The sequence below is a fragment of the Triturus cristatus genome, chromosome 6 (assembly GCF_964204655.1).
Source record: "Triturus cristatus chromosome 6, aTriCri1.1, whole genome shotgun sequence".
In the NCBI taxonomy this organism is placed as follows: domain Eukaryota; kingdom Metazoa; phylum Chordata; class Amphibia; order Caudata; family Salamandridae; genus Triturus; species Triturus cristatus.
The window spans coordinates 771106495-771132504 of NC_140589.1; the positions used below are offsets into that span (position 1 = coordinate 771106495).

The following is a 26010-nucleotide window of genomic DNA, read 5'->3' on the forward strand; positions in this document are numbered from 1 at the left end:
ACTGGGGGAGCCTTTGGATCAGTTCGTTTAAGAATCGGAATTATCGGTGAATTACATATATTGGAGTCGGTCTCCACAACCACTCCTTGGCCAATAAGCTCGTCAATGATTTGCAGTAAAGCCATTACAGCATCTGGGGGTAACTTATATTGTCGCATTCGTGGTAGTACCACTCCTGCCTTTAGTGTGACTCGATATGGTGTAATGTTCATGCAACCAACATCTGTAGGGCCTTGTGCCCATAAATGTGTCGGTAAAGTCTGCAGTCGGGAATCCATATCTCGAGACACATAGTGACCTTTGAAATCACGTAAAAACAATCTTACTCCTTCCGGAGAACAACATATTATAGCTCCTAGAGCTTTCAGTGTTTTTATACCCAACAAGTTTTCTGGACATGATTTAGTAAGCAATAAATCTGTAGTTCTGGTCAAGGGTCCTATCGTAAGAGGAAGAGGCTGTGATACTTCATTAACAATAGGTTTTCCTGAAAAACCAAGGGAAATATTCTGTGAGCCTGAGAGGGGTGCCCCTGGAACTTCACTACGTTTTATAGTTGTTCGACTTGCCCCTGTATCAAGTAAAAATTTTCTATCTTGGCCTAATAATTCACTATGTACATAAGGTCCTTCTTGGTCTACAGGGACCTCGATAAGGGGTAAGTCAACTTCCCTCTCTAGGCTGGTTCATGCATATCGTTGATAATCAGGATAGTCATACTGTGCGGTCTGGTACAGCTGTCGTGTCGTGGTTTGTGTGGCAGCAGCAGGCAACGCTGGTGCGGCTGGCACAAACTGTATAGACTGTTGTGGAGCTGGCATGGCCTGTGCATGCTGCGGTGCTCCTTGTTCATTCTGATCCTGTCTAGGTGGCCGTGGTCTTTCTTTTGTAATACCTGTGGCGATATTACGCTTCAGGACTGGGCAGTCGTGTATGTAATGTCCTGGCTGTTTACAATAGTTGCATGTCCCTTTTACAGGTCCTGCTGAATCACCGGACTGTGTCGTACCCTTTTTATGACCTTCAGCTGGAACTGTCTGGGAGACTAGCATTTTCATTTTTGTGTCTTTCATGCGTCTTTGCTCATGTTCTTGTTCTTCTCTAATTCTATTGTAATGGTACTGTAGCATTTGTAACATTTGTGATGGGGTATTACCTTGCCAGGTACTCTCGAATTTTAATACTCTATTCTTCACTTGGGGCAAGGAATTTTCAACTAATTTTGTCACAAACAGATGTGGGTATGACTCGCTACTTGCTTTTATACCACTATTTATACCAAAACATTTTTCGAATCGGGCATAGAAATCACTAGTGTCTTCATCTTGCTTTTGTTTACAGGCTGATATTGCACCCCAGTCTTCCTTTTTCGTGGTTAATAAACGTGGCAGTACCTGTACTAGTAAACCTGGTAGTGCTTTAGTTTTGTCCCCAAGCCCCGAACCTGGACCTCGGGCCTTTTCTTCATTTTCTAATGCTGTCCAATCTATCTTTTGGTCTCCTACCTCCCACTCTTTTTCCTTGAGTTTTTCATAAATGCCAGCAGGCATTAATACCTTTAATATTGTCATAATGTCGGGATAGGTATACTCTCCCATGAGTAACATGTCTTTAATTTCTCGGTGGAAACCCGCTGGGTCTTTGTCATGACTGGGTACCACTTTCTTCATTTCTAACAATTCTATTTTTGATATGGGCGTATATACATATACACGTTTAAACTGATTGTCCTCGCCCTTTATTGGGTGCACTTCTCGTAAGGGATTCTGTCTGTCCATGTAATACATCGGTCTTTCCTTGATGGGCAATGAAACATGTTCTGGACATACAAAAAGAATGTACTGCTTTCTGGATTCTAGTATTTCCTTAATTAACTTAGTACCTGAACCTTTCCATCTATTCGTGAGTAATTCAGTCAGTATATCAGGTAAGGGACCAGGATCTGAATGTTGGCTTTTATATAGTATAAGAAGTTGTTGAATCATATAAATCCCAGCTAAACGCTGTTCATCTGGGGTGAGGTTCAAAAATATGTGTGCTACTGTATCATCACCATATTTTCCGGGACTGTCAACCCAATGAACGGCTGACCTGGCTAATTCTTGTTCATCCATAGAATCGAGTAAATGATAGCCCCTTCGTTCTCGGAGTAATTTATCAGCGGCTTGGAACGAATGCTCGGGGGACCTCATATTTATTATAGGTGTTTGGAAATTCCTGTTATTATCTGGACATATCGGACGTATCGGGTCTGTAAAACATCTAGTACTATTACAAGATCTTCCTCTACCTACATAGGCTACGGTTTCTGACTGTCCTATGGACGGTCCTGATCCTTCCTCCTCCTCGTTTTGTTCAAACTGGTCTACCGCTAATCTCTCTTCGTGTAGGCGTTCTATTTCTTTTCGGATCTTTCTGCACATGGCTATTATACATTTTTGCCTATCATGTCTCCCTTCTGATATATTCTGGTTCCATCTGGTAAGAGTTTGCATTATTTCCGGATCTACCCCCGGTCGGTCTTGATTTCTGATCACACAATTTATGAGGAAACGTAGCAGTTCCCCCTGTATCTCCACTTTCTGGTATTCCATAGCTCTGTTAATACTTTCAGAATCTCGCCCTGTTTGGACATAATGATATATATTATCTAGATGCACAGTCATTCCTGGTAACTTCCCTAAATACACCGCGGCTCGTCTGATACGTAATGATGCCATGATCATTTCGTCCTCTTTGCCGGGCACAGGGTCATATCTACAATCTACTAGAAGTTCCTTAAGCGTGCGGGAATTTATGAGTTTGGGGGTACGTGGATGTGCTGACTCTTGAAAGGTAAGTTTATTTATTCTGGGTGGCGTAGAAAAAATGTTGGTAGCACCTCCAGTAGCCCCGTCTGGAGTATCGGGCGTGAAAGGATTCGTAGAACGCGATACAGCAACTATAGGTGTGGACACAGTTATAGAAGTAGCTGTAGGAACAGATGTGGAAACGGACGTGCTTGCCGGATTTTGTGTCAGGTTTTGTTGTTGTAGAGATACAGATACAGGATCTTGGCGTTGAACCTCCCCGGCCGACGGTCTATGTGGGGCGGGGTTAGCATACTCGGGAGCTGCGTCATCTAAATATGAGGAAAGAAAAACATCTTCTGCGGTTCTAGGATGCCCCTTAGGATGTACCTTTATTGGAAATAATGGGGGTGGCAAGTCTTTTGGTATCCCCGGAGTAGCCTTAGGTAATCCCTCGGCCAGAAGGGGATACATACCCTTCATAAGGGCATTTCTTTGTCTGTCTACTTGTTCTGATTTTACTCGTGTACCTTCTTCAATTAATAGATTTTCTCGGACTTTATTTGAATTCTCTCTACTCTTCTCTTCCTGTCTACGTGCTTTTTCTGTGCGTCTATACGATTCTTTACGCCATAATTCAATGGCGTCTTTCTGTGACTGTCTGGCTTTCCTTTTCCATAATTCTTCCTCTACTTTCACGATGCAATCTGCATCCCAGGTCCCAGCTGCGGGCCACCTCTGACTTTCTGGTAATTCCTTAGTGTAGTCTACCCATAGGTCAAGAAATAATATAGCGTCTAAACCGTGTTTATGATACATGAAATACCCTGGAGTGTCCCTAGGAGGGATGGGAACAGCTTCTTCGAGTACCCCTTTTCTAGTTGTGATCTGTCTTAGTTTCGAAAAGAGCGGCATATTGAGAACTGGTCTGATACTTGATTTTGAACAAACTTAATACAATAAACCACGATAATGAACAGTCATTCATACCACAATATGCAGGACGTATTAACACATTTAACATTTAACGTTTTTAAATGAGCAACAATGATAATGACGATCTAAGAAAACTTAATCACAAAACATAATTCTCGACATTAACGGAATTATTCTGAATTTATATACTTGATATACTCGATATACTGCTAAACAGTACAGATACACTGCTAAAACAGTGCAGACCGGATTTGTGTACCCAAACCCGTCTGGACCGGCACAACTTATGTGCACGCCAGAACGCCTCCCCAGTAATGGTACTCACCGGGTAGCTCGGAACGGAAGGCCTCGGAACGGAACTGAACTGAACTGGACCGGACTGGACTTGAAAACTTCGGACACGTCGGGACATCGGAAACCTGGTGGGCCTCTGTATACCTCGGATCTTGCTCTCTCAGCTAGGCTCTGGTCGGGATACTTCGCACTTCTCACCGCCTCGTCTGGGTGTTGATCGCAGCCTCAGTCGCCCCCGCTTGACCGGAGGGAGATACAGGAAATCCTGCTGGTACGCGTTGTTGTCCGTCCAGCTGTGGCAGGAGACCGGGCCTGCAACGCACCGCCGGCGCGTGAGATGAGAAAGTGTCCCTGTTCGGGCGCCATTTATGTGGTAAATAATTTAATTACCGGGACTTAATTTGATACAGAACATAATAAAAAATAGCTCAATAAATAAGAGGCAGAATCCGTGGTATTAGAGGTTAGGAACGGGCTTTATTCCAATGGACGATTTCGAAATCGTGGACTCCAGGTTCCATCACCACGGAGGCTCAGGAAGTGAAGTACATACATTATTGATAATTAATTACTTTTATACAATAGACATTACAGTGAAGCAAATGCGAGAGGCGTAACAATTGATAAGGAAGATAACATTGTACATGCGTAATGAAAAATGGGCGTGATTGGGCGTAACAAGGGAACGTCATCAGGCATGATGTCATAATGGGGTGGTTCCATGAAAGAATTTCGCAATGTCAGCAGAAATACTTGGCAGAGATGCGCGCGCAGCAGCATGACGTGTGATTGACGTGCAGCTAGGGGGTGAAGGGGACTTGACATTTAGCTCTACATGTGGCGACAGATGTCTAGAGGGTCAAGTCAACCTAATCCCAAATCATATCTAACATCCTATGTTTAAAGAACTATGTTATCCAAAAGAGAGGCCTTCTTGGAGTAGAATCTTATTCTATACTGACTATACTGACTGTTAGTGCGTGTACAAGCGTCTAAGTGTCTACACTAGATGCGAGGGCAGAAGTCTTCCATGGTAATAGGGCTATGAATTACTTGTATAAAGACAGAGAAGCCGGGCCTCTGCTCGGTAGCTGGCAGAATGTTTACTTAAACTACTAGACAGGAATGCATTGGATAGGGAACGGAGCAGATAATTTCGAAGGTGAAATACAGTTCTTGGCAGGCAGCAAGCTGGTGTCAGGCATCGTGAGCCGCGCAGAGGATGAGACAAAGTTCATGGTCACAGATGCGAGTTCAGACTGGAGCTTTCAGAGGCAGAAAGCAGAAAAGCTTGATGACAGAATCAGGGCCTACTTGCCTGGACTGTAAAATGGCATAAGTGAACCATATAAAGGCGGTGGCCTTTCGTACTTAGGAATGGAATATCCGGCCCATTCATGGCAGATCTGAAAGAGGACATGTTAACGGTGGAAGCACATGTATTTGCGTCTTCATAACTGGAACTGGAGGGAACATACATGTACTTGTAACATGCGAATAGAACCGTTGGGGTCCAAGATAGGGGACATAACTGACCAGAAAAATCCATATTTCCACAGTATGCCATTGTATCATATGGGGATGCTTATACTGCATAAGGCTCAATGTCTTCATCCACATTATAGTAATCCCATAAATCGTGCCATGCCCCAGCGGGTTGGTCATACAGATCCTCTGAGTACCCCATACAGAATGCTTGGATCAGAAAAGGAATAAGTAGATCTCTGGAGATTGTGATGGAGGCAAGGGATGCAGTGGTGTGATTTGCCTTGGTGCTGAAAGAGGCAGTGGTGTTTGTTGTGGTGGAGAAGCAGGTGGCTAAAGAGCAGCTGGTGGTGCTAGCTTTGGCATTGAAGGCATAGATGCAGACTAAGGAAATGTTGTCTGCTCCTTGCACCTCTTATGTCCTGAATGTCATGAAGAATCATACTCCAGTTCTTCCTCGAACGTCAGCCTCCTTTTCTTTGGGATGAGAGGAAGTGAGGAGACTGGTAGTGTTTGTGGACACTGTCAGAATTTTACCCATAATCGGGTAAATGAAAAGTAATTTTTGGTGAGCATCGAGCTCTTCTGCCAGTCTTCCAAATATCTCTGCCTCTGAAGTGGGAATCGAAAAACCCCTCAACTTCAATTTCAGCTGTGAGCGACCTTGTTTCTGCATCAAAGCCGATAGTGGTCACGTCTACTTTGAAGGCAGAGGTTTGTGTCCCTTTGGCCGTGTCGGCATAGTGGGTGTGTAGCTCTGCTCTTTCTTTTGTCTCGGCTATGACCTAGGCCCGAGGGTAGCGCTGAGTCTTCAAGAATTTGCTCGGCTGTTTCAGGGTTGGAGGGCTGACTTTCTCTAGAGCCGTGCTCCTCCCAGTCATATCTTTTTCGGTGTACTCTTTCCCCATGCCTTGGATCAGTACTCTGGGACCACAACATCTTCCATGTAGGTGGTGCTAACTGCCTCGACTCTAAAGGTCATGATCTTCATTGGAGGACTCTGATGAGTGTTTTGGGGTTTGCCGTTTAATCGATCTCATGTCGCTCCGAGGGTCCTGGCAGTTCTTCCTGGACACTGAGAGTAACGTCTGGGGCATCAGAGATTGCTTAACGCTGCATCCTTGAATGTGCCTAGCATCCCCCTCTCTCCTATATCTTAGTGACTTTTTAAACCTAAAAGCTTGTCAAAAACTGCACTTCGAATCATGGTGCTGGAAAGAGGCAGAGATTACAATCCTCGTGCCTGTCAGACCAGGGATACTTAGAATTACAATGTGGCAGAAATGAAAGGGAGCCTGCTTCATCTAAACCACATTCTTCAAGGCCAAGTCTTCGATGACTCCTCAAAAACAGTCAGATATTTTCGGTCTAAATTGCTAATGGAATGTGGTTCATTATAGAATTCCTCTGGAATCGATCAATCGAACCAGGGCCCGAAGCTTACCTGCGAAGACATGACAATAGTTGAGTCATTGCTTTCCATGTCTGAACCTGATAATGAAAAAAAAAACAATCTGAGGGTGAAGCGCAGGCCCATGTGGATAGAGAAAAAAGGGAGGAGTCACTCTTCACTTCATGACTAAGCCAGGGAGGAAAACAAACTCTGCCGCACTAGGCGGAGCTCTGCAAGCAGCGGAGTGTGTTAGATAAATGCCATTTCCGGTGATTTTCAGTGCCAGGTGCTTGTCCGCACTGTGCAATCATCGCGAATGGCACCATGCACAGAGCAAGTGGGCGCTGCTTCCTTTCTGCCGCTCGAGTAGATTTTTACTTGAGAGGCAGCTTTCTCAACGCGAACGGACGTTTTCTCAACATGAGCGGTCGCAAGCATACCCGACCACTCGCAATGAGAAACCTGATGGCCCGTGTTGAGAAATCTCGCCGGGAGGTTGATTTTGCACGCTGGCGCGCAAGCCAACTTGTTATTGACAATCACGAACGAGGAAAAATCTCACCGGGAGGTGGATTTTCCTTGCTCGCGCTCGCCAACTTGACGTTGACGAACGCAAGATTTTTTGGAACTCCGCAAGCTCCACGTAGCGTGGAATGCGAAAAACTTTGCAAACTCTGCGAGTGGAGTTCACCACCGAGACTTACTCATGACTAGAAACTTTGTTGAAGAAAAACAACTTGTAATGTCCGAACCTAACACTAGATGGCAGGGATATACCACATATGTGTATTTACAGCAACACATGCTACAAACCCTTATTTTCAGAGCTATTCATGATAATTAAACAGAGAAGTTTCCATTCTCTATAGTGCACGCACGCTCTCTGTATTTCAGAGCTAATCATTTTCTTGAAGGTTGCAGAACGAAGTTACAAGGCCATTTTACCATGCAAAGATCGCTTTTTGGAAGGAAATGAAAAAAGCAACATTTACTTTGCCTTCTGTGTGCCTCAGCAACATTTGCCTGCTGACCATAACTCCAGTAACACAGGCAGTGTATGAGAAGGTGCGCGGAGATCAGCCCCTCTTTTCTCCACAGAGAAACTTTGGAGGGAAGAATATAAAGAAAGATGAAGATTTTGGAAGGGTGACAATGACTAAGAGGAGTCTTGCCAGAGAGTAGCAATCCCACTAAGGGCGAACAGCTCTCTAAGGTAGATCGATATATATACATACATTGGCATATATGTACTAGAGAGATTACTAGCTGCTCTCATAACATAATTATGGAGCTAACAAAACGCACATATATATTCATAGGTGGTAGGTAGGAACTAACTCTGGGCGGTGAACTCGGCTCAAGGAGTTTTCCGCACTCCGCGTTACGTGGAGCTCACGCAGTTCCTAAAAACTCCGCTTCGCGTTGCGGAGATTATTTTCCTTGCTTGCGTTCATCAACCTCAAGTTGGCGAACGCAAGCGAGGAAAATCGACCTCCCGGTGACATTTTTTCTTGTTCTCGATCGTCAACATCAAGTCGGTGAGTGCGAGCTTGTGAAATCCACCTCCCAGTGCGATTTCTCAACACGGGAGGTCAGATTTCTCATTGCGAGTGGTCGCATATGCACGTGACCCCTCATGTTAAGAAACCGTCCGTTCGCGTAGAAAAAGCTGCTGCTTGAGTAAAAATCTACTCGAGCAGCAGAAAGGAAGTAGCGCCCGCTTGCGCTGTGCATGGTGCCGTTCAGGATGATTGCTCAGTGCGGACAAGCACCCAGCACTGAAAATTACCGTGAACGGCATTTATCTAACGGACTCCGCTGCTCGCGGGTCTCCGCGTAGCGCGCAGAGGTTTTTTTGCACTTTGCGGAACTCCACGAACTACGCCCAGGCTTAGGGGAGGAAGGGATGTTAGAAGTAAAATGCTTTGGGTATTTTAAATGTTCATTTGGGTTTTATTATAACTGATGAGATTATTACAATTAGCATAATTCTGATACACACGATTTATGAGCCAGCTAATTGTTCATAATAAATAAGTTTGTGTTGCAAAACACTAACTACTCTGTGAGTCTACTGCTTGTAGGGGCTGTGGAGTCCGTCCACATGTACATATGTGTATATAAATCCCCCCTGCAGATAGAAGTTCCTCTGCAGGGTTTTCAGACTCCTAACACGTCACAGATAAGAGTAACCGCCTGTTCCCCTTTTCTCCATGAGAGATCACACACACATTTCACCTGGGCCTAGGGAGACCTATCGGGGTATGCTTTCAACAAATTTGGAAGCTCATGACACCAGACCATCCTGGCCTACAGAAGTAACAAAATAAATGTACTTAATAAAGTTTGGAATTAGATGTTACACATCCTGATGCTCACAGCAGCACAGCCGATGCTAAATCCACTGTGAACTAGAACCTCAAGCGAAATAATAGCTAGTAAAAATAAAAGGCATAGCATTGCTCTGTCCTTTGCCCTCAGAAAACGTTCGAGAAAACAGGTCGTCAAACGCAAGGAAGATTCCTATTGTCAGACCAATACAAGGGGTTAAAGACAGAATGGAGCATATGTTAGAGCTCGGACAAATAACAGTTTTCTTTATTTTGCTCCCAGCTTAAAAATGCATTCACAGTACATGTTCGAAACTTACCGTATGCTTCTTCAATATGAGCACAATAAGGATTAATGCCCATTCCATTCTGCTTGGCTTCTTGGTCTCCCAAGCGCAGGATATTTTCTAGCCCATTTAGAGACACTTGAACTATTTTGGAGTCCATCACAGTCAAAAGATCGCAAAGAGGTTTGATGCAACCTAATGCCACCAAATACCTTGGTAGAAAAAGAAACAGCATATTATGTAGACAATATGAACTTCCAAATGATAAGAATTTTTTAATTACCAAAAAGGATGTAAAGCCCTTATCGTAAACATTTAAACCAAAAACATTGTAAAGCACTCTTTGTTCTTAATTTTATATTGCAAACTGTAGCGTGCATTACTACAAGAATGTGTGCAAAATCGCGAGGTATAAAATGGCAACTTGATGAACCTATTGTAGTGTACTGTTGGATGTGCAGTGCCTTTTTTTTTTTTTTTTTAGTCCTCATTTGCCATTAACCCTCTTATAGGAATCACCAGCCACCTAGTGTGTCGCGAGCTGGGAGAACGACTCAGGATCTCAAGTCAACTCGCATACCAGGACACAATTCACAGAATAGCGGAAGATAACTCCATGGTGAGGGAAGCTAGATAGCTTAATTACTCGATCAAAGAATCTGTTCAGCCTGGTGGGGCGAATCGTTGAACCATGAGACCGGCGTTCAAGATCCAAAGAGTAACCAAGGCTTAATCATAGGACCTGGGGAAAAAAAAAAAAAAAACCCCGGCGTTCCTATGACCAGTTTAACAGAAGGTCCCAAAAGGCCACATTTTTTTTGTGCACACGTCTAGCCAGGTCCAGCTTAGATGTACTATATAAGGATGAAAGCCAATCTCCGTGTGATGGAGGTACGGCATCTACCCAAAACCTACATATTTGGCGCCTTGCCAGGAGAATGGCGTAAAAAAGGAAAAATCTTGCCTGACCCAGTATGTTTTCGTCTATGCCGAAGATAACCAATGACAGAGTAATGCGCACAGAGCAATTAAGTATAGAGTCCAGTGTGTCCTTTATTTTCTCCCAGAAAGCACAGATAGCAGGGCAATCCTTAAACATATGTGTATCCGAAGCATTCAAGAGGTTACACTTGTTACATCTCTTTCCTGGCTGGAATTTTGATAGTCTTAAAGGAGAGAGATAAGCGCGGTGAACGGTGAATAGATGGCTGCGCCTTAACCACGCAGGTTTGACTAATCTGTGTAGGATGGTAAGTGAAGTAAGCCATATTTGCTCACACTGTCGCCCCATCTCCTCTCCCCATAGTTGGTCAGGGAGGCTAAAATCCCCATCCACCTCCTCCAGAATGCTCCAATACCAAAAAGCCACCTCTTTGCCGCCCGCCTGCCTGACGACAAGCTGTTGTTCCAAATTACTAAATTTACCCAGCGGGAGAGCTTTCCTAGCTAGAGCCCGAGCCCAACTCTCAAGCTGCATATATTTAAATCTTGATGGCTCAGGGCCGACCTTATCGCTTAGTGCATCCCATGTCAGCAGTGCGTCATTTACCAAACACTCTCCCCACCTTACAATACCGGCATGTATCAGGGGGGACGCCAACCCATCCCTCAAACACATTGGTAAACCCGGGGAGTCCCACACCGGGGCATAGTTTGAAAAGTAAGACAGCCCTATTTTCTTTTTGATCTGAGCCCAGATACTGGCCATAGATTGAAGAGACTTTAATTTAACCTTCTTAAAAAACTTTTGGTCTCCAAACTTAAACATATATCCCTGAGAGGGTAGATCCGCCCCAGCCAACATGGCTTTAAACATTAGACCTATCGAGGAATTAGATGGCACTTTCAATAGCATTCGGGAGTAAGATAGTTGGAAAGCCCAAGCATAGTACTGTAAATCAGGAAGTGCCAACCCACCCTTTTCCCTCCTCCTTCGTAATTTTTTCCACGCCAATCTAGTGGCTTTGTACTTCCAGATGAAGGAGTTTATTTCACGCTGAAATTTGTCTATTTGTTTAGGGTCGAAAGCCAGGGGGATAGTGTTACATAAAAAAGTAAACTTGGGGAGGATAGCCATTTTAACTAAATTAGTTCTACCAAGTATAGAAAGTGGAAGAAAGGACCACGCTTTTAGTTTTTTTTGACAATCTTTAAAGACCCGATCCAAATTAAGTTGTGCAATATTCCCCACGTCTTGAGTAATTTGGATACCGAGATATCTCATTGAGGGTGTCACCTTAAGATGTGTATTGTTTATATTCCACACCATAATTTCGGTTTTGCTGGCGTTAATCTCGCAGAGATCCGCCCGAATTCTTCTGCACACTTAATTACAGTTGAAAAGGCTAAGCCCGGGTCTACTGTAAAAATTAGAATGTCGTCCGCGTAAAGAGCTACCCGCCTTTCCCACCCCTCATATTTAAAAGAGGGGATATTAACTTCCTCCCGTAGAACTTGAGCGAAAGGCTCAATATACAAATTGAAGAGAAGGGGAGAAAGAGGGCAGCCCTGTCTTGTCCCCCTTGTAATATTTACAGGTTCCGATAGGGTGTTATTTATCAAAAGTCTAGCAGATGGAGCCTTGTACAAAAGAGAGATCACTTGACAGAAATTCTCACCAAAATTGAATTTCTTTAATACCGCAGTCAAATAAGGCCAACTAACCCTGTCAAAGGCCTTTGTTGCGTCTAACGTGAAAGTGGCTAACGGCAGAGAGAGGCTAGAGGCAATGTCTATGGCCCCGACTAAATTGTGCGTAAGGTCAACCAACTGGCGGCCCTTTATGAAACCTTTTTGGTCTTGATTGATTATTGAGGGTATAACCTTCCCCAATCTAGCTGACATAATGGCCGCAAACATTTTATAGTCGTTGTTCAGAAGTGATATCGGACGGTATGATCCGCATTCAGTCGGGTCTTTCCCCGGTTTAAGAATCAGGACTATGATGGCATCATTCCATGATTTGGGAGGGTCATTCCCATTTGACAGAATACTATTGAACAGAACCGTCAGCATTGGAATTATACCTTCGGACAAGGCATGATATAGTTCTGCTGGTAAGCCATCTGTACCTGCTGCCTTCCCTTGCTTAAGTTGACCAATAACCTCTCTCACCTCGGTCTCGGTTATTTCTGAATCCAAGTAGCTGCTTTGGAGCTGGGTGAGACTCGGCAGGGGTATTTTATCTAACCAAGAATTCCTTACAAAAGGATCATCAGTGATATCATCTTTGTAGATGGCCTGAAAAAATTCCTGAAATGCTCTGCCTATATCAGAGGTGGCCGTAAGAGGACTTTGATCGCCTTCCAACTTTATCTGTCTAATATATTTTTTTGCTTGGTCTGCTTTTATTTTCCACGCTAGCATCCTCCCAGCTGCTTCCCCGAACTCAAAATGGGAATTTTTACTTGCCTCCCATCTGCTAGCAACCCTTTCCTGTAAAATACACTCCAATTGTGTTTTTAAGTGGGCTAATTTTCCTTGCTGACTAATTGAGCCTATAGAGGTACTGAGTTGCTGTTCAATGTATTTCATTTCGGCTTCTATGTTTGTGATCTTTTCCCTGTATAACTTCCTTCTCTGGGAGGCTCTAGAAGTAATGTTTCCTCTCCAAAAAGCCTTCAGAGCATCCCATACAATGGGAATTGAGGTAGAATCTAGATTCACTTCTAAAAAAAACGTAGTTTCAGCTATTAGAAAACTAATTTCGTCCTCATCATGAAGGATGGACCGGTCGAATGACCAAGACACATGTCCTGACCGCTGGCCTAACTTCAAAGTAAAAGAGATAGCAGAATGATCGGAGAGGTGAGAGGGAAGATATGATATCTCCATTAATGAGTCTTTAAGGCAATAGCTGAACAGAGCATAATCAATTCTTGATCTGTGCTTGTATTTAAGATTCCAAAAAGAAACTCCCAATTTGTTCCCCGCCCTCTCCTTCCATATGTCGGCTAAACCCAGTTGTGCCATTATTGACATTAGGATTTGCCGGGATTTAGAAGCCACGCTGGCCCTCGAGTTTGGGGACTTATCGAGTTGTTGATTCAGCACACCAAATAATAGGGTCATTTAGATTTAGCAAGTGATTTCGAATAAGGTCTAGATACGAGGGGTCATCTTGGTTTGGACCATAATAATTAATCAATGAGTAAATCGCTCCACCTAATGAGACTCTTAACATAAGCCATCTACCACTGCGATCCTCCTTATGCTCTAATATTTTAGCATTGACATTCTTTTTAAAAATAGACAGTCCCTCTTATATTTGCTGATTGGTCTGTGGCAACCCAATTATCAATCCATTTCTGATTTTTTAAAATATCCGTGATCTCAGTTTTAAGAAGATGTGTCTCCTGTAAGGCAATGACCTGCGCGGGAGAGTCCCTTAAGTATTGTAGGATACGGTCTCTTCTAACCTTCCAGCGCAGGCCATTGACATTCCAGGATAAGAAATGCAGTGAGCTCATATCAGACCGTTCGCCCCCTGTGACCTCCCCAACCCGCTGGCCAAACCTACATCACAAATCCCTGCCTCAGAAGTAAAGATGGTCTGACAGTAAAGTGATGACACCTCCCCCTCTCCTACCCAAAAAGAACAGCCAAAGAAGGTTGGCTTTTGAGGACCATTTTTAATTTTTTCCCCTTTCCCCCTTACACCCAGTGCCCCCTTCCCTCTGTCCCCTCCCGCACCACCCCTAGAGAACCCCTCCCAGCTTAAACTGGCAAGCTGTATAGCCAGTTTGACGTCCTCAATCCGTCCTCGCCCCCCCTCACACCCCCTTACACACCCAACGAAACTAAAACTTCTTGTCGGAGAAAAGAAGAATTAAAAAAGTAAAATGTTAGAAAAAGTTAAAAAAAAACTACTCTAAACTTGTAACTTATAGCTTTTAGTTTTGCTGTGATATACATGATGTGTATGTTTGTTTTTTTAATTTTTATTTTTTTCCCACTCCTTTTTCTTCTCCCCTACAAATAGTGTAGGGAAGCTAGATTAGTGTATATATTTAATTTAATTTTATTTATTTATTTTTTATTTTTTTTATTTCCCTCCTTTCACCTTCCCCTCTTTTCCACTCCCTCCACTCCCTCCTTTCCCTGCTTTCCCCTCTGCCTTCTTTCCCTAGTCCTAGGGCCAGATATGAAGAATAGTTGAATGATCCAGCATCCGATATATATCTGATATATATCAAAAAAAAAAAAGGGGAAAAAGAGAACTGACCCGATGCCGGTCATTACTCGAAATATTACAGCGACCAACTAAGGACCGCCCATTGAGGCCTTAATAGAGTCCAGTAATTGATCCGCGTCTTCTGGCGATCTAATGTTATGCCAAAGAGTCGGAGAACATGGCGGCCGCAGGCTAGGCGGTGCGCACGTCTGTGTCCGTGTCCTCGCACCCCTCCTTATCACACCCGGCGTTTGCTGTAATAGGTCGGAGGGCCACCAAGCGTGACTTCAGGGCCTTCCTTGCTGCCAGATACTGGTCTTTTTCTCCACTCACCTTTGAATTCTGTGCCGGTACTGGCGCGTAGCCGATGTGTCCCGGCGCGGTTTCCCTGCCCCTTCAGCCCGTGTTGCTGCCTCGCTGGCTTCGTGCAGCTGTGGAGCTGAGGCGCGGCCGCAGAGCGGCAGCTGGCGGCCTCTTCCGGGGTACCAGCGGCAGGGGCAGAACAAGTATAGCAGCGTTCTACAGTCCGTTTCCTCCTGGGGAGAATACGGAGTCTACGGGGGACAGAGACGTCGCAACGGACTTGGAGGCAGCAGTTGACAAAAACTGCCCTGTGGATGGGGTAATTAGGGCAGGAGACACAGCCAAAGGCAAGGTGAGTGTTCCCCTGACACTCGGTAAGCCTCAGTCAAAGAAACAAGTGGCTAAAAAGGCTATAAAGGGCAAAGTGAAGGGAAGAGGCCCCAGAGGTTCATCTAGCCAGCAAGGTTTGGGGGGGTTCCCTGGGACCTCCAGGCAAGTTCCAAGCTCTAGTTTTGCAGCGAGTGAAGACCCTGTGGAGGAGGAGGGTAGGCATAGCCTTAGTCAAAGGCGAGGGTCCAGTAATGTGGAGGCAGTTTCAAGTGCATATTCGTGTCGAGGACCCCAGAGAAGGGGCCCATCGAGAGGGGCAATAAAGGACCACACCCTAGGTCGCATTACCCCCTCATTGCGCTCATTCTTCAATGTGCTGCCTCAGGTTTTAGATATATACCCTCCGGCTGTTCCCACATTCCAGTCTCCCTCTCAAGTCATCACTATGACCGAACCTTCCCCAGGTTCTTCGTCTTTTTCAGCTCCGGCGCCGGTCCCAGCCCCAACTCTTTTCTCAGGGGAGGTAGCCACTACAGGGGGACAGCAAATGCTTGGTGAGGTCCTTGTTACTTCCCCCCCCCAGAGCGGTTGATAAGATGAGTTTAGAAGCTGATATATCGGGGCCCGCAAACTCCACGGTTCCCCGCCCTCCTTCGCTTACTATTCAGAGTGAGATCGTTGTGGCAGGGAGGCTGAAGGGAGGGGAAATGTCACTAGAAGATATCCTCACTTCTATGAGGGAAGAGATCAGGAACGGGTTTCAGGTCTCTAATGGAAATCAGAATGAGATTCGGGCGGCTTGCGAAAATTTGGAGAGGAAAGTCGACGGACTCTATGCAAGAACTGAATCTCTGGAAGGCTCAGTGGGGATAGTTAAGAGCACCTTGGAGTCAGCAGATGCAAAAATTCAAGATCTCCATAAGGAAGGGGACGCTCTGCGGGAAAGGGTTGAATCTTTGGAAAATTACTCCCGTCGTAATAATCTTCGTCTCCTTAAGGTGCCGGAGGGCAAAGAAGGGGGGGATCTTAAATCTTTCGTTGTCTCCTTGCTAAAAGACTCTTTAAAACTAGACGAGACATCTGAGGCTCTGATGAAAGATATTCAGCGGATACATAGAGATCCTTTTCGGTTAAATCCCGGCAGATCTAAACCTAGGAAAATTTGGATTAATTTCAATACATATACCCTCAAATAATTGATCTTAAACTCGGCATTGAAAGTTAAATCATTACAGGGCCCAGATTTTTCTTATGAAGTTTGGTCCGACCTCTCCAAATCTACCTTGGAGCGACAGTGGGAACTTGGCCAAAGGATGGACAAATTTAGAACATTAGGTGCAACGGTGCAAATGAGGTTCCCTGCGTTTCTGCGGATTATGCATAATAATAAAATGCATAACATTAGATCGCCAGAAGGTGCAGTGCCTTGTTGTGTTCTAGGTCACTACAATACGTACATTATGACAATAACCAACAGATACGCGCTTTTTAAACAAGCCTCTTAATAGCTTCAGATTGTGGCTTGTAAATTATTTGAAATTGCATGATATGGTCTGTCTCTTCCAAAAATGGGAAAAAATGCTTTAATGGTGGCACTAAATCCATTTACAAACCCAGCCATTCATATTAGCCATTAAATCCCCCACTATTTGACCTTATGACTAACTAAACTGGAGGAATCAAGATGTTTTGAGTCAAAAGCCTGTATCCGTTATAGGAATTTGTCCATTTAAGAACCTTTTTGGGTTTCAGGGAAATAACATTATGACAAAAAAGTTCCTTATTAAAGCAAAGACCAGTAAACAATTACTTAATTCCGACATATATACATTTCTACCATCAATGGGTATTTATTAACGAACTGCATCCATCATCACACATAGTGTCACAATTCCATATGAAAAATATTTTACATTAAAAAACATTCATATTTTTATACTCAAATTTCGTAATGGCCCTTTGCTTTTTTTAAAAATAACATTTAGTTTGAGGCTCAGTGATAGAGGTCACACTTTCCTCTATAAGGTACACATTACAAAAAGGCTAAAACACTCCCTATGATGATAAGGATTGTGTTACTCTGTAAGCATCTGTTCTTGGCATGTAGTGCTGCATATTCACATGCTGTGCATACGTCTGCCATCTAGTGTTGGGCTCAGATGATTGCAAGTTGTTTTTCTTCAAAGAAATCTTTAGAGTCACAAGGTAAGGTGACTCCTCCTTTCGGTGATACTGTGTATGGGCATCTTCTCCATTTTTAGATAGTTTTTTTCAGATTGCGGTTGAGAACAGAGTTAAAATAATTATATTTGTGATGTTCATGCACGAAATGTAAATAAAAGCGATGTAAAATAGTGAACTGCGACCTACACAGGCGTCTGGAGAGTTGGGAGGGTGCATGTGAATCTACAGCACTACATGCCAAGAACAGATGCTTACAGTACAAGTAACAATCTGTTTGAGGCATGCGTGGCTGTAGATACACATGCAGCGCGTAGACTGTAAAGCAGTCCATTTACCCAAGTAGTGGCTAGCCCAGGGGTCGTAGTTGTTTGAAATAGGGTATGTAGTACAGCTTGTCCAACATAAACTTGTTGACGTGCTGAAACATCCACACAATAATGTTTTGTGAAAATGTGTGGTGTGGACCATGTTGCTGCTTTGCAGATGTATACAATAAGTATGTTCCCTAAAAAGGCCACAGAAGCTTCTACTTTTCAAGTTGAGTGCACTCTATCGAGAACTGGTAAGTATTTTTGCTTTAGCATAACAAGTTCGAATACATTCAACAATCTAACTGGAAATTCCATTCTTTGAAATTGGCTTTCCAATGTGTGGATGTGAAAAAGCAACAAATAATTGATTTGTTTTTCTAAATGTTTTTGTTCTGTCGATATAATATTTTAAGGCTCTTTTGTCATCCAAAGTATGTAGAGCCTATTCTGCCACTGAATCAGGTCGAGGAAAGAAGACAAGTAATTCTATAGATTGATTATTATGGGCGGGAGAGATTACTTTGGGGAGAAATTTTGGGTTTGTTCTGAGCACAACTTTGTCCCTATAAAGTTGGAAGAATGGTTCTTCTAGGGTTAATGCTTGGATCGCACTGACACATCTTAGTGAAGTGATGGCTATTAATAATGCTACTTTCCAAGACAAGTATTGTAGTTGGCATGAATGTAGTGGCTAAAATGGAGGGCCCATTAGCCTTGTTAGCACAATGCTTAAATTACACATTGGGGCTAGTGGGAGTTTGGGAGGAATTACTCTTTTAATTCCTTCCATGAAAGCTTTAATGACTGGAATTTTGAATAAAGACAAATGTCTATTTTGTAGCAAGGTATAGACGTATTGAAGAGTATGCTAATCCTTATGTTTGAAGATGCAAGAGATAACAGACAATTGTTTGTACAGTTGCCAGTAAAGGATTAACATTTTGCTTATGGCAATAGAACACAAATCTTTCCCATTTAGCGGAGTTACATTTTCTAGTTGTAGGTTTACAAGCTTCTTTAAGAATACCCATACACTATTGTGGAAGGTTTAGATATCCAAATTCTATGACTTCAGGAGCCATATGACAAGGTTCATGTCCTTGGGATCGGGATGTCTGATTTCACCATGGTTATGCGTGAGAAGGTCCAGGTTGAGGGATGTTTATCGTGAGGAACTTATGAGAGTTCTAGTAGTGTTGTGAACCATGGATGCCAAGACCATGTTGGGGCTATGAGAATTAGGGTGAGAGAGGTTTGCCTGAGCCTTCGGACCACAAATGGAAGTTGTGGGAGAGGGAGGAAAAGCATAGGCAAATATCCCTGACCAGTGCATCCTTAGGGCATTGAGTTTGTACAATGAGTGTGGGAACCTGGAGGCGAAGCTTTGGCACTTAGCATTTTCTAGTCTTGCAAATCGGTCTATTTGTGGAAACCAACATTTCTGGAAGTATGGTTGTAGTATTTGGGGGTCGAGTTCCCACTTGTGTACTTGTTGCTGCGTCCTGCTGAGGAGATCTGCAACTTCATTGCTTATCCCGGTACATGTTCTGCTAGAAGATGACTGTTCTGATGTACTGATAAGAGGCAGATAGCTTGTTCTAGGTGTGATAACTGCAGAGAGTGTCCCCCCCCCACCCCCCGTTTTTGCAGATAGTACATAGTTGTCCATGTTGTCTGTCCAAACCAGTACATATTTGTTGCTTAGGTGAGTTAGGAACACTTTCAATGCTAGGTGAACAGCTTGAAGCTCTAGGCAATTGATGTGTAGACCCCGATATTTGGGCTCCCCTATATTATGAATCGTTAGATCTTGCAGAAGGGCTCCCAAGCTGTCAGGGAAGCATTTGCTGTAAGAATGGCTTGGGGAACTGGGTCTAGAAACGGACGCCCTTGGAAAGGTACTGTGAGTTCCACCATTGCAGAGGGAGATGTGTGCGGCTGTTTACCAACACTAGATTGCTCATTTGACCTTGTGATCGATTCCACTGTTGTGAAAGACATTCTTGCAGTGGTCTCATTGGAAGCCGTGCATGTAAGACTATTCCAACGCAGGATGCCATCATACCTAAAAGGCGCATTACTGTCCTGACTGTGAGCTGATTCCCTGTTCGAAACTGTTGTATTAGTGCTAGAATGTTTTGAATTCTGACTATATTTGGGAATGCTAACCCCTATTGAGTGTTTAGAATTACTCCTAAGTATGGCTGTATTTGCAATAGTTAAAGATGTGATTTTGGCACTTTGATGGTAAACCCTAGACGATGTAGTAGTTTATATTTTTGGTATGTAGATTGCAAATGTAAGAGTTGCTGGCTTTTATGAGCCAATCGTTCAAGTAAGGGAATATACAAATGCTTTCTCTGCGTAGATGTACTGCAACTACCGCTAGGCATTTTGTGAATACCGGTGGTGACTTCGAATGGAAGCACTTTGAACTTATAGTGTTGTTGTTGAAAGACAAACCGTAGGTATTTGCGATGGGCAGGATTCATTGCTATATGGAAGTAAGGGTCTTTGAGGGCTAATGCAGACATGAAGTCGCCTTGCTGTAACAGGGGTATACCTTCCTGCGGGGTAACCAAGTGGAAATGTTCCAAAAGAATGCAATGATTTAGGGGTTTGAGATACAAAATGGGTCTTAGTGACCGGTCTTTTTTTTAGGAAATAGAAAGCATAGTGAATATACTCATGTTCCTTGATATTCATGTTATACTATATATATGGCTCCTTTGAGCAGGAGAGCTATTTCCTGCTTGAGCAGAATTTGGTGTTGCTTGGGAGAGTGCGTTTTTTTAGTGGAATATTTGGAGGGGTTTTGACAAGCTCTAAACAGTAGCCATGTTGGAGATCACAATAATCTGTTGTAAATGTTTTCCATTCTGTGAAAAATTGCTGTAGACATCCCCCGACAGGTGTTAAATGATTATGGGTAATAGTAAGGGAGTAGTTGTTTGGAGGAAGTGTTTGCGATATGGGTATTATTTACCCTTCTGCGACTTCTCAAACTATTTCCCCTATAAATGTCTTTGTAGAAGGTTTTAGAGGATGTTGCCTCACCTTGGTTTTTATAATGTTTACCTGAGGTATCTGTTGATGCAACTTTCCCACGTTGCTTGAAATTAGGGTAACGAAAGGACCCATGAAATGAGGGTGTTTGAAAGGCACCCCTAGATTTTGAGACATCAGTGTCTTCCTTAATTTTTTCGAGTGCTACATCTACTTGTAGTCCAAAAAAGTGTTCCTTATCAAAAGATAGATTAAAGTCAGCCTGTTGAACCTTTATTTCGAATCCTGAAACAGAGAGCCATGCATGTCTGCGCAAGAGGAGACTAGTGTTAATTCCTCTTGCTGCTGTATCAGCAGAGTCCTGAGCACATTTAATGGAATTATTTTTATTAAGTTTTCCCTCATTAACTAGTTCATACCCCCTCTTTTTATATTCGTCTGGGAGATGTTGGAGGAGCCCCTCCATCTTGCATCCCCTGCAGTCTATGAATGTGCCCTTTTTCTTGCATTAGCAACCACTGAGTCAGGTGTTAATTAACCTTTGAAGTATATGAGGTCAGATTGTGCTGCCTTATACTTTTTGTCTGTTCCTGAAGTTATAATTCTTGCCCTTACAGGATCTTCAAAAACCATCATCAGAGTGGCATACAACTCCTTTAAACATGGGTAAATATTGAGAAGCCCTTTGTGCCGATCGAATAGTGTCAAAAAGGAAGTAATCTTCTATTTGGTCTTTATGTAAAAGCACTTGGTCTACAGCTCTAGCTATTAAATCTTGATAAGCTGCAGCATCATCTAGTGGGGATGAAAGTGCTGGGCAGAGGTTAGGGTCTGTATCCTCCCGTGGGTCTATATCATATCCATCCCAAGGGTCTGTAGGTTGTCTAACTTCTCCCATATCATCCTGGTCATCCCTAGTGGCTGAATGTGTGTGTGATGTAATGTTGCCATCCTCCAACTGTTGTGGTGACTAGTGTGAGAAGATGATGGTGGAGTGGGAGAGGTAGGAATAGGCATATGTAGAAGGCTTGTGACAATGTCCTTTTCGCTCTTTTTTGGAGCCATAACAGGATCAGAAATGACTTCCTTGAAAGACAGGTGTCTTTTTGATGTTGATTGTAGGATAATCTTTTTTGTTAGAGGCTGAATTTGTAAAGTTTTTTGTTGCAGATCAAGCCGTTCTTGCATTGTCTCAAGGATCAGAAGTGTAACATTTCGCTGCCAATGCCTGTTTAGATTTTGGTGCTGGAGTGGTCGGAGCCGAAGAGCTGTGAGCTGTGGCCTCAGAACCTGATGGTATGGTTTGGTGCGAAGGCTCAGATGCAGCTTTTAATCGATAGAGCTGTGGCCACGGCTTTTCTGCAGTGTCGGTTCGTGAGCATTTTTATCGGTCGGAGATGATTTTTGGGGGTTTAGGATCAGGGGTGATTATATTCACGGTCCAATGATCTTCGGAATACTGCCTGTGAACTGGAACTTGTTCTGTGTTCGACTGGAAATCGAAGTCCTGTATGGAAGAAGACTTCCTCTTCTGACTGGCCAAAGATATCTGGAGGATAGTCTCTGCGCTGCATTTCTAGACGCTGTGCACGTCGGTCCCGAAGTGTCTTTTTATACCTCACAAGTGTCTTCTTGATGGCCAGACGAGAGGCATAAGTTACAAACCGAGTGTTGATGGGTATGGGGGGTATAAGTGGCAGTTCGGACAGAAGCGGAACGGAGTGTGTTCCATTAGCAGCTCATTTTTGGGTGGAGCTAAATGATAGGAAAGGACCCAAATAGGCATGGCCCGAAGGCCACTAAGGCAAATCTAGAAATTGAAATCAAGGAATTGATTCCAAGCTCGAGTTGCAAGAAAACTCTACCCGACCGAGACTATACCTTCGGTTAGATACCTAACGGTGATACGAAGGGAACCCCAGACTATCTCGAACCGGAGAGCGAGAGTACATCAGAATCCGTTGTCGGCAAAAAACAATCTAACAATGGAATCACCTTACCTCGTGACCAGTGTTGCCAGATTTTTAGACCCGTCCCAAGCCCAAAGCCCCTCAAATATAAGTCCAAAATAAGCCCAACCAGACCAGTTCCAGCCCAAAAACCAGCCCAAACTCGCAACTCTCAAATTATGCAGAGATAGTCATCAGAAACCACTTATTTGAGATTATTATATAGCAATAGCTAGATCCAAAGTTATCAGAACAGTTTACAACAGCAAATGTTCACATAAAAGATAACAAGTCGATACAGAACTTCTGATTCAGAGTGCTTTACTTATCATATAGCACTCATTCCTACTCTTACTATAAATGAACTTACTTCAATTTGTGCTTGCTTGTACATGCTGCGGCCAGGCCCCATTAGTCGACGGCCACAGCAGCACAGGGCTGCACCACCAGGCCAGGTCTGACAGTCTGAGACCCGCGAGAAAAGTGACACAGTGCATAGCTGCCAAGGTTTCAGATTGCTTATGTGTGATATTTTCATAATTTCAGTGTAATTATGAGTGACATTCAATGACTATGAGTGACACTTTCTCGCAAGCAAAAATCAAGTAACGAAGATGAGGGAAACATATATAACAAATTACAGCCATTTCAGCAACGAGAATCTCTACAAAGATCTTAAAACTATTGTAAAGCACCAGAAATGGAAGGGCACTATTCAACATGAAAACAGACTGCATAGTTGCCACGTTTTAAGAGTGCTTAGGTGTGACATTTTCAAGGTTTCAGAGTACTTATGAATGACATTCAACTGTTAAATGTATGACACTAAGAGTGACACTTTTTTGCGAGCAAAATCAAGAAATTAAGTTCATATAATCAGATAAACATAAGAAATGACACTCATTTAAGCAAGGACAAGCTATGAAAAGAAAACGAAACTGAGGCAAATCACCTGATCCTACTGACTCCTAACGCTTCTAAGCGGTGTAACAAACCCTGGAAGTCCCTGACCACACCTAAACTGCTCTAATATTCACTGAAAGTCCCTCACCCCACCTAACCTCCAGCTTGACAGGTACTCACTGAGGCTGGAGAACAGGACAGCTGGTCGGTCTCTTCGTTCTGCACATAGCTGCCGGTAAACTGCTAGGAAACAGGCCCTACGCGCCGCTGATTCCGATGAAGAGAGCGGCGAGGCGAGCGCGCGTAACTTTTTTAATAAAGCGCGCGGGGGACAGGCATCTCACTGTCACTGAACTGTGCAAGCAGGAGGGAAGCTGTGACAGGAGTGTGCGCCCCACCCCCAGACGCCGATTGGCTGACGCTTTCACCAACGGCAAGCGACTGTGTTGCCACTACTATAGAAAACATAACGGCCATCTTCGTCTGCAATTATTTTGGCTAAGTGTACACATTTATTAAGAAAAAAAGATGCACACGTTTAACTAAGTGTCTAATATAATATATGCACTTGAATTAAAAAACATGTTTTTAATTCTAGACAGAACTAACACTTTATGTACGTGAATGTTAGTTAATAAGGCAAATTGAACATTTAATTTCGTCGACTACCAAAGAAAATAATTTTATAACTGATGGGCATTAGCAACCCATTTAGTAGATGTTTAAAATAACTTGCTGTGCTAAACAGAACAGCTTTACATATAAAGATGGCCGTCTCCTTTACGTCAAAAGACATGCAAGGGTTGCCAGGAGTCCGTTGAAATAATACTGTCTTCGAGGTTTCGGCTAAACTCCGCGCTGCGGCTCCACCAATGAAACCGCTGCACACCTGGTCGGGCGCTCCTGACATCCAGTATTTCCAGGGCCGTCATTAGTAGCGCTTTCCCGCACTACTAGATTGACAGCACGCTTGCCCAAAGAGACTGTGTCCAGCAAGTTGGCAATAGCAGCAGGTGCGCTTACACCTGCACACACAGACACACACCACTGCTGCCTTCATGTCTAGCATGCTCTGCCTCCTCCTCCAATGATGTCTCAGCCACGCAGCGCGCTTTGCATTCATTGGCTGCTGACAATGCCACTGCCCACCACTGGTTGTCTTAGTTGCTTTAGTGTCGGCGCCGACCCAGCGAAAAAATTGCGCACAACTGTTGGAAATAAGCCCAAAAAGTAGCCCCCGCCAGCTATGAGTTTTTCCCGCACAATTGGGAAAAATGTCGCCCAATTGTGTGGGAAATAGCCCAATCTGGCAACATTGCTCGTGACATGAATTACTTCTTCGAAGAAAACAAATTTGCAATCATCGGGCCCAACACTAGATGGCGGACTTATGCATAGCATGTGTATCTACAGCCACACATGCCTCGAGCAATGAGAGTTATGTAAATTGTCACATGCATCCACTATGGTATGTAAGTATGCCCAGGGCTTGCCCAGTGCTTGTTTTATTTCACCTCTAATAAGAATGTTGACTCTTCGCTTTTGCCCTTGTGCAATGGAGTATATATTATCACGAGGTGTTCATCAGGAATATTGCGATCCTCTGACCTCAATGTTGATAACGTATTTGTATAGAAACATCTCCATTTACACCTAGCAAGAGAAATACTGTTGTATCATGAAACACACTTCTAGTGCATCACTCTTAATATACCACTGTAGCCTTCTTCTTCGTCACTTGTTGGTCTCCGTAATGTAAAACAATAAATGTGGATGTTTTAGTATAAGAGCTCTTGTAAACAGTGCTTACCCATCGTGACCTTGTGAATGCTAAGAGCTTTTAACAGGAATGCACTCACTTATAGAACCTATAGAGCAATCTATAACGTCAAAATAAGTCCTTAATAAGCCTCCTTTCATTGCTTTTCATGGCGCTCACCCAACCCCTCTTCCCAAGAATAATAAATACCTAGGTCCATCAAAAAACTTTCCCTGTGAATGTTACTCCTCTTTTCATGCTATCAGATCTAGGTTCTTTTTTCTGTACACGTTCTTCTGAATTTCCAAAAGTGGTCACACTATTTTGAAGAACAATTTATGGCCTCTAAGCGTTCCCTTCAGCTGCCAGTGGAAACAATCTGACTATGTAAACATCTAAAAGTAAAATTTCAAAATGAAGATAAAATAGTCCTTTGTGTACCTTATTTGATCAGGAGTTCCTCCCGATGTCGCATTTGTGATGGCCCATGCCGCTTCCTTTCTTGTTCGGAATTCAGCCTTTTGTAGGATTTCAATTAAGACGGGAAAAATATTTGCATCTATCACTGCCTGAAAGAG

The 26010-nt window shown here is 43.5% G+C and overlaps 1 protein-coding gene across 3 annotated transcripts in view; it reads right to left on the bottom strand.

The window, feature by feature from the left end:
• Nucleotides 1-26010, bottom strand: part of KPNA5 (karyopherin subunit alpha 5) — a 357927-nt gene that overhangs the window by 56475 nt on the left and 275442 nt on the right. For all 3 annotated transcript variants that reach the window (XM_085611310.1, XM_085611309.1, XM_085611311.1), the window contains exons 12-13: nucleotides 25874-26001; nucleotides 9548-9726 (exon numbers count right to left, since the gene is read on the bottom strand). In XM_085611310.1, the coding sequence (XP_085467436.1) occupies nucleotides 9548-9726; nucleotides 25874-26001 (307 nt within the window). The remainder of the gene's footprint in view (nucleotides 1-9547; nucleotides 9727-25873; nucleotides 26002-26010) is intronic.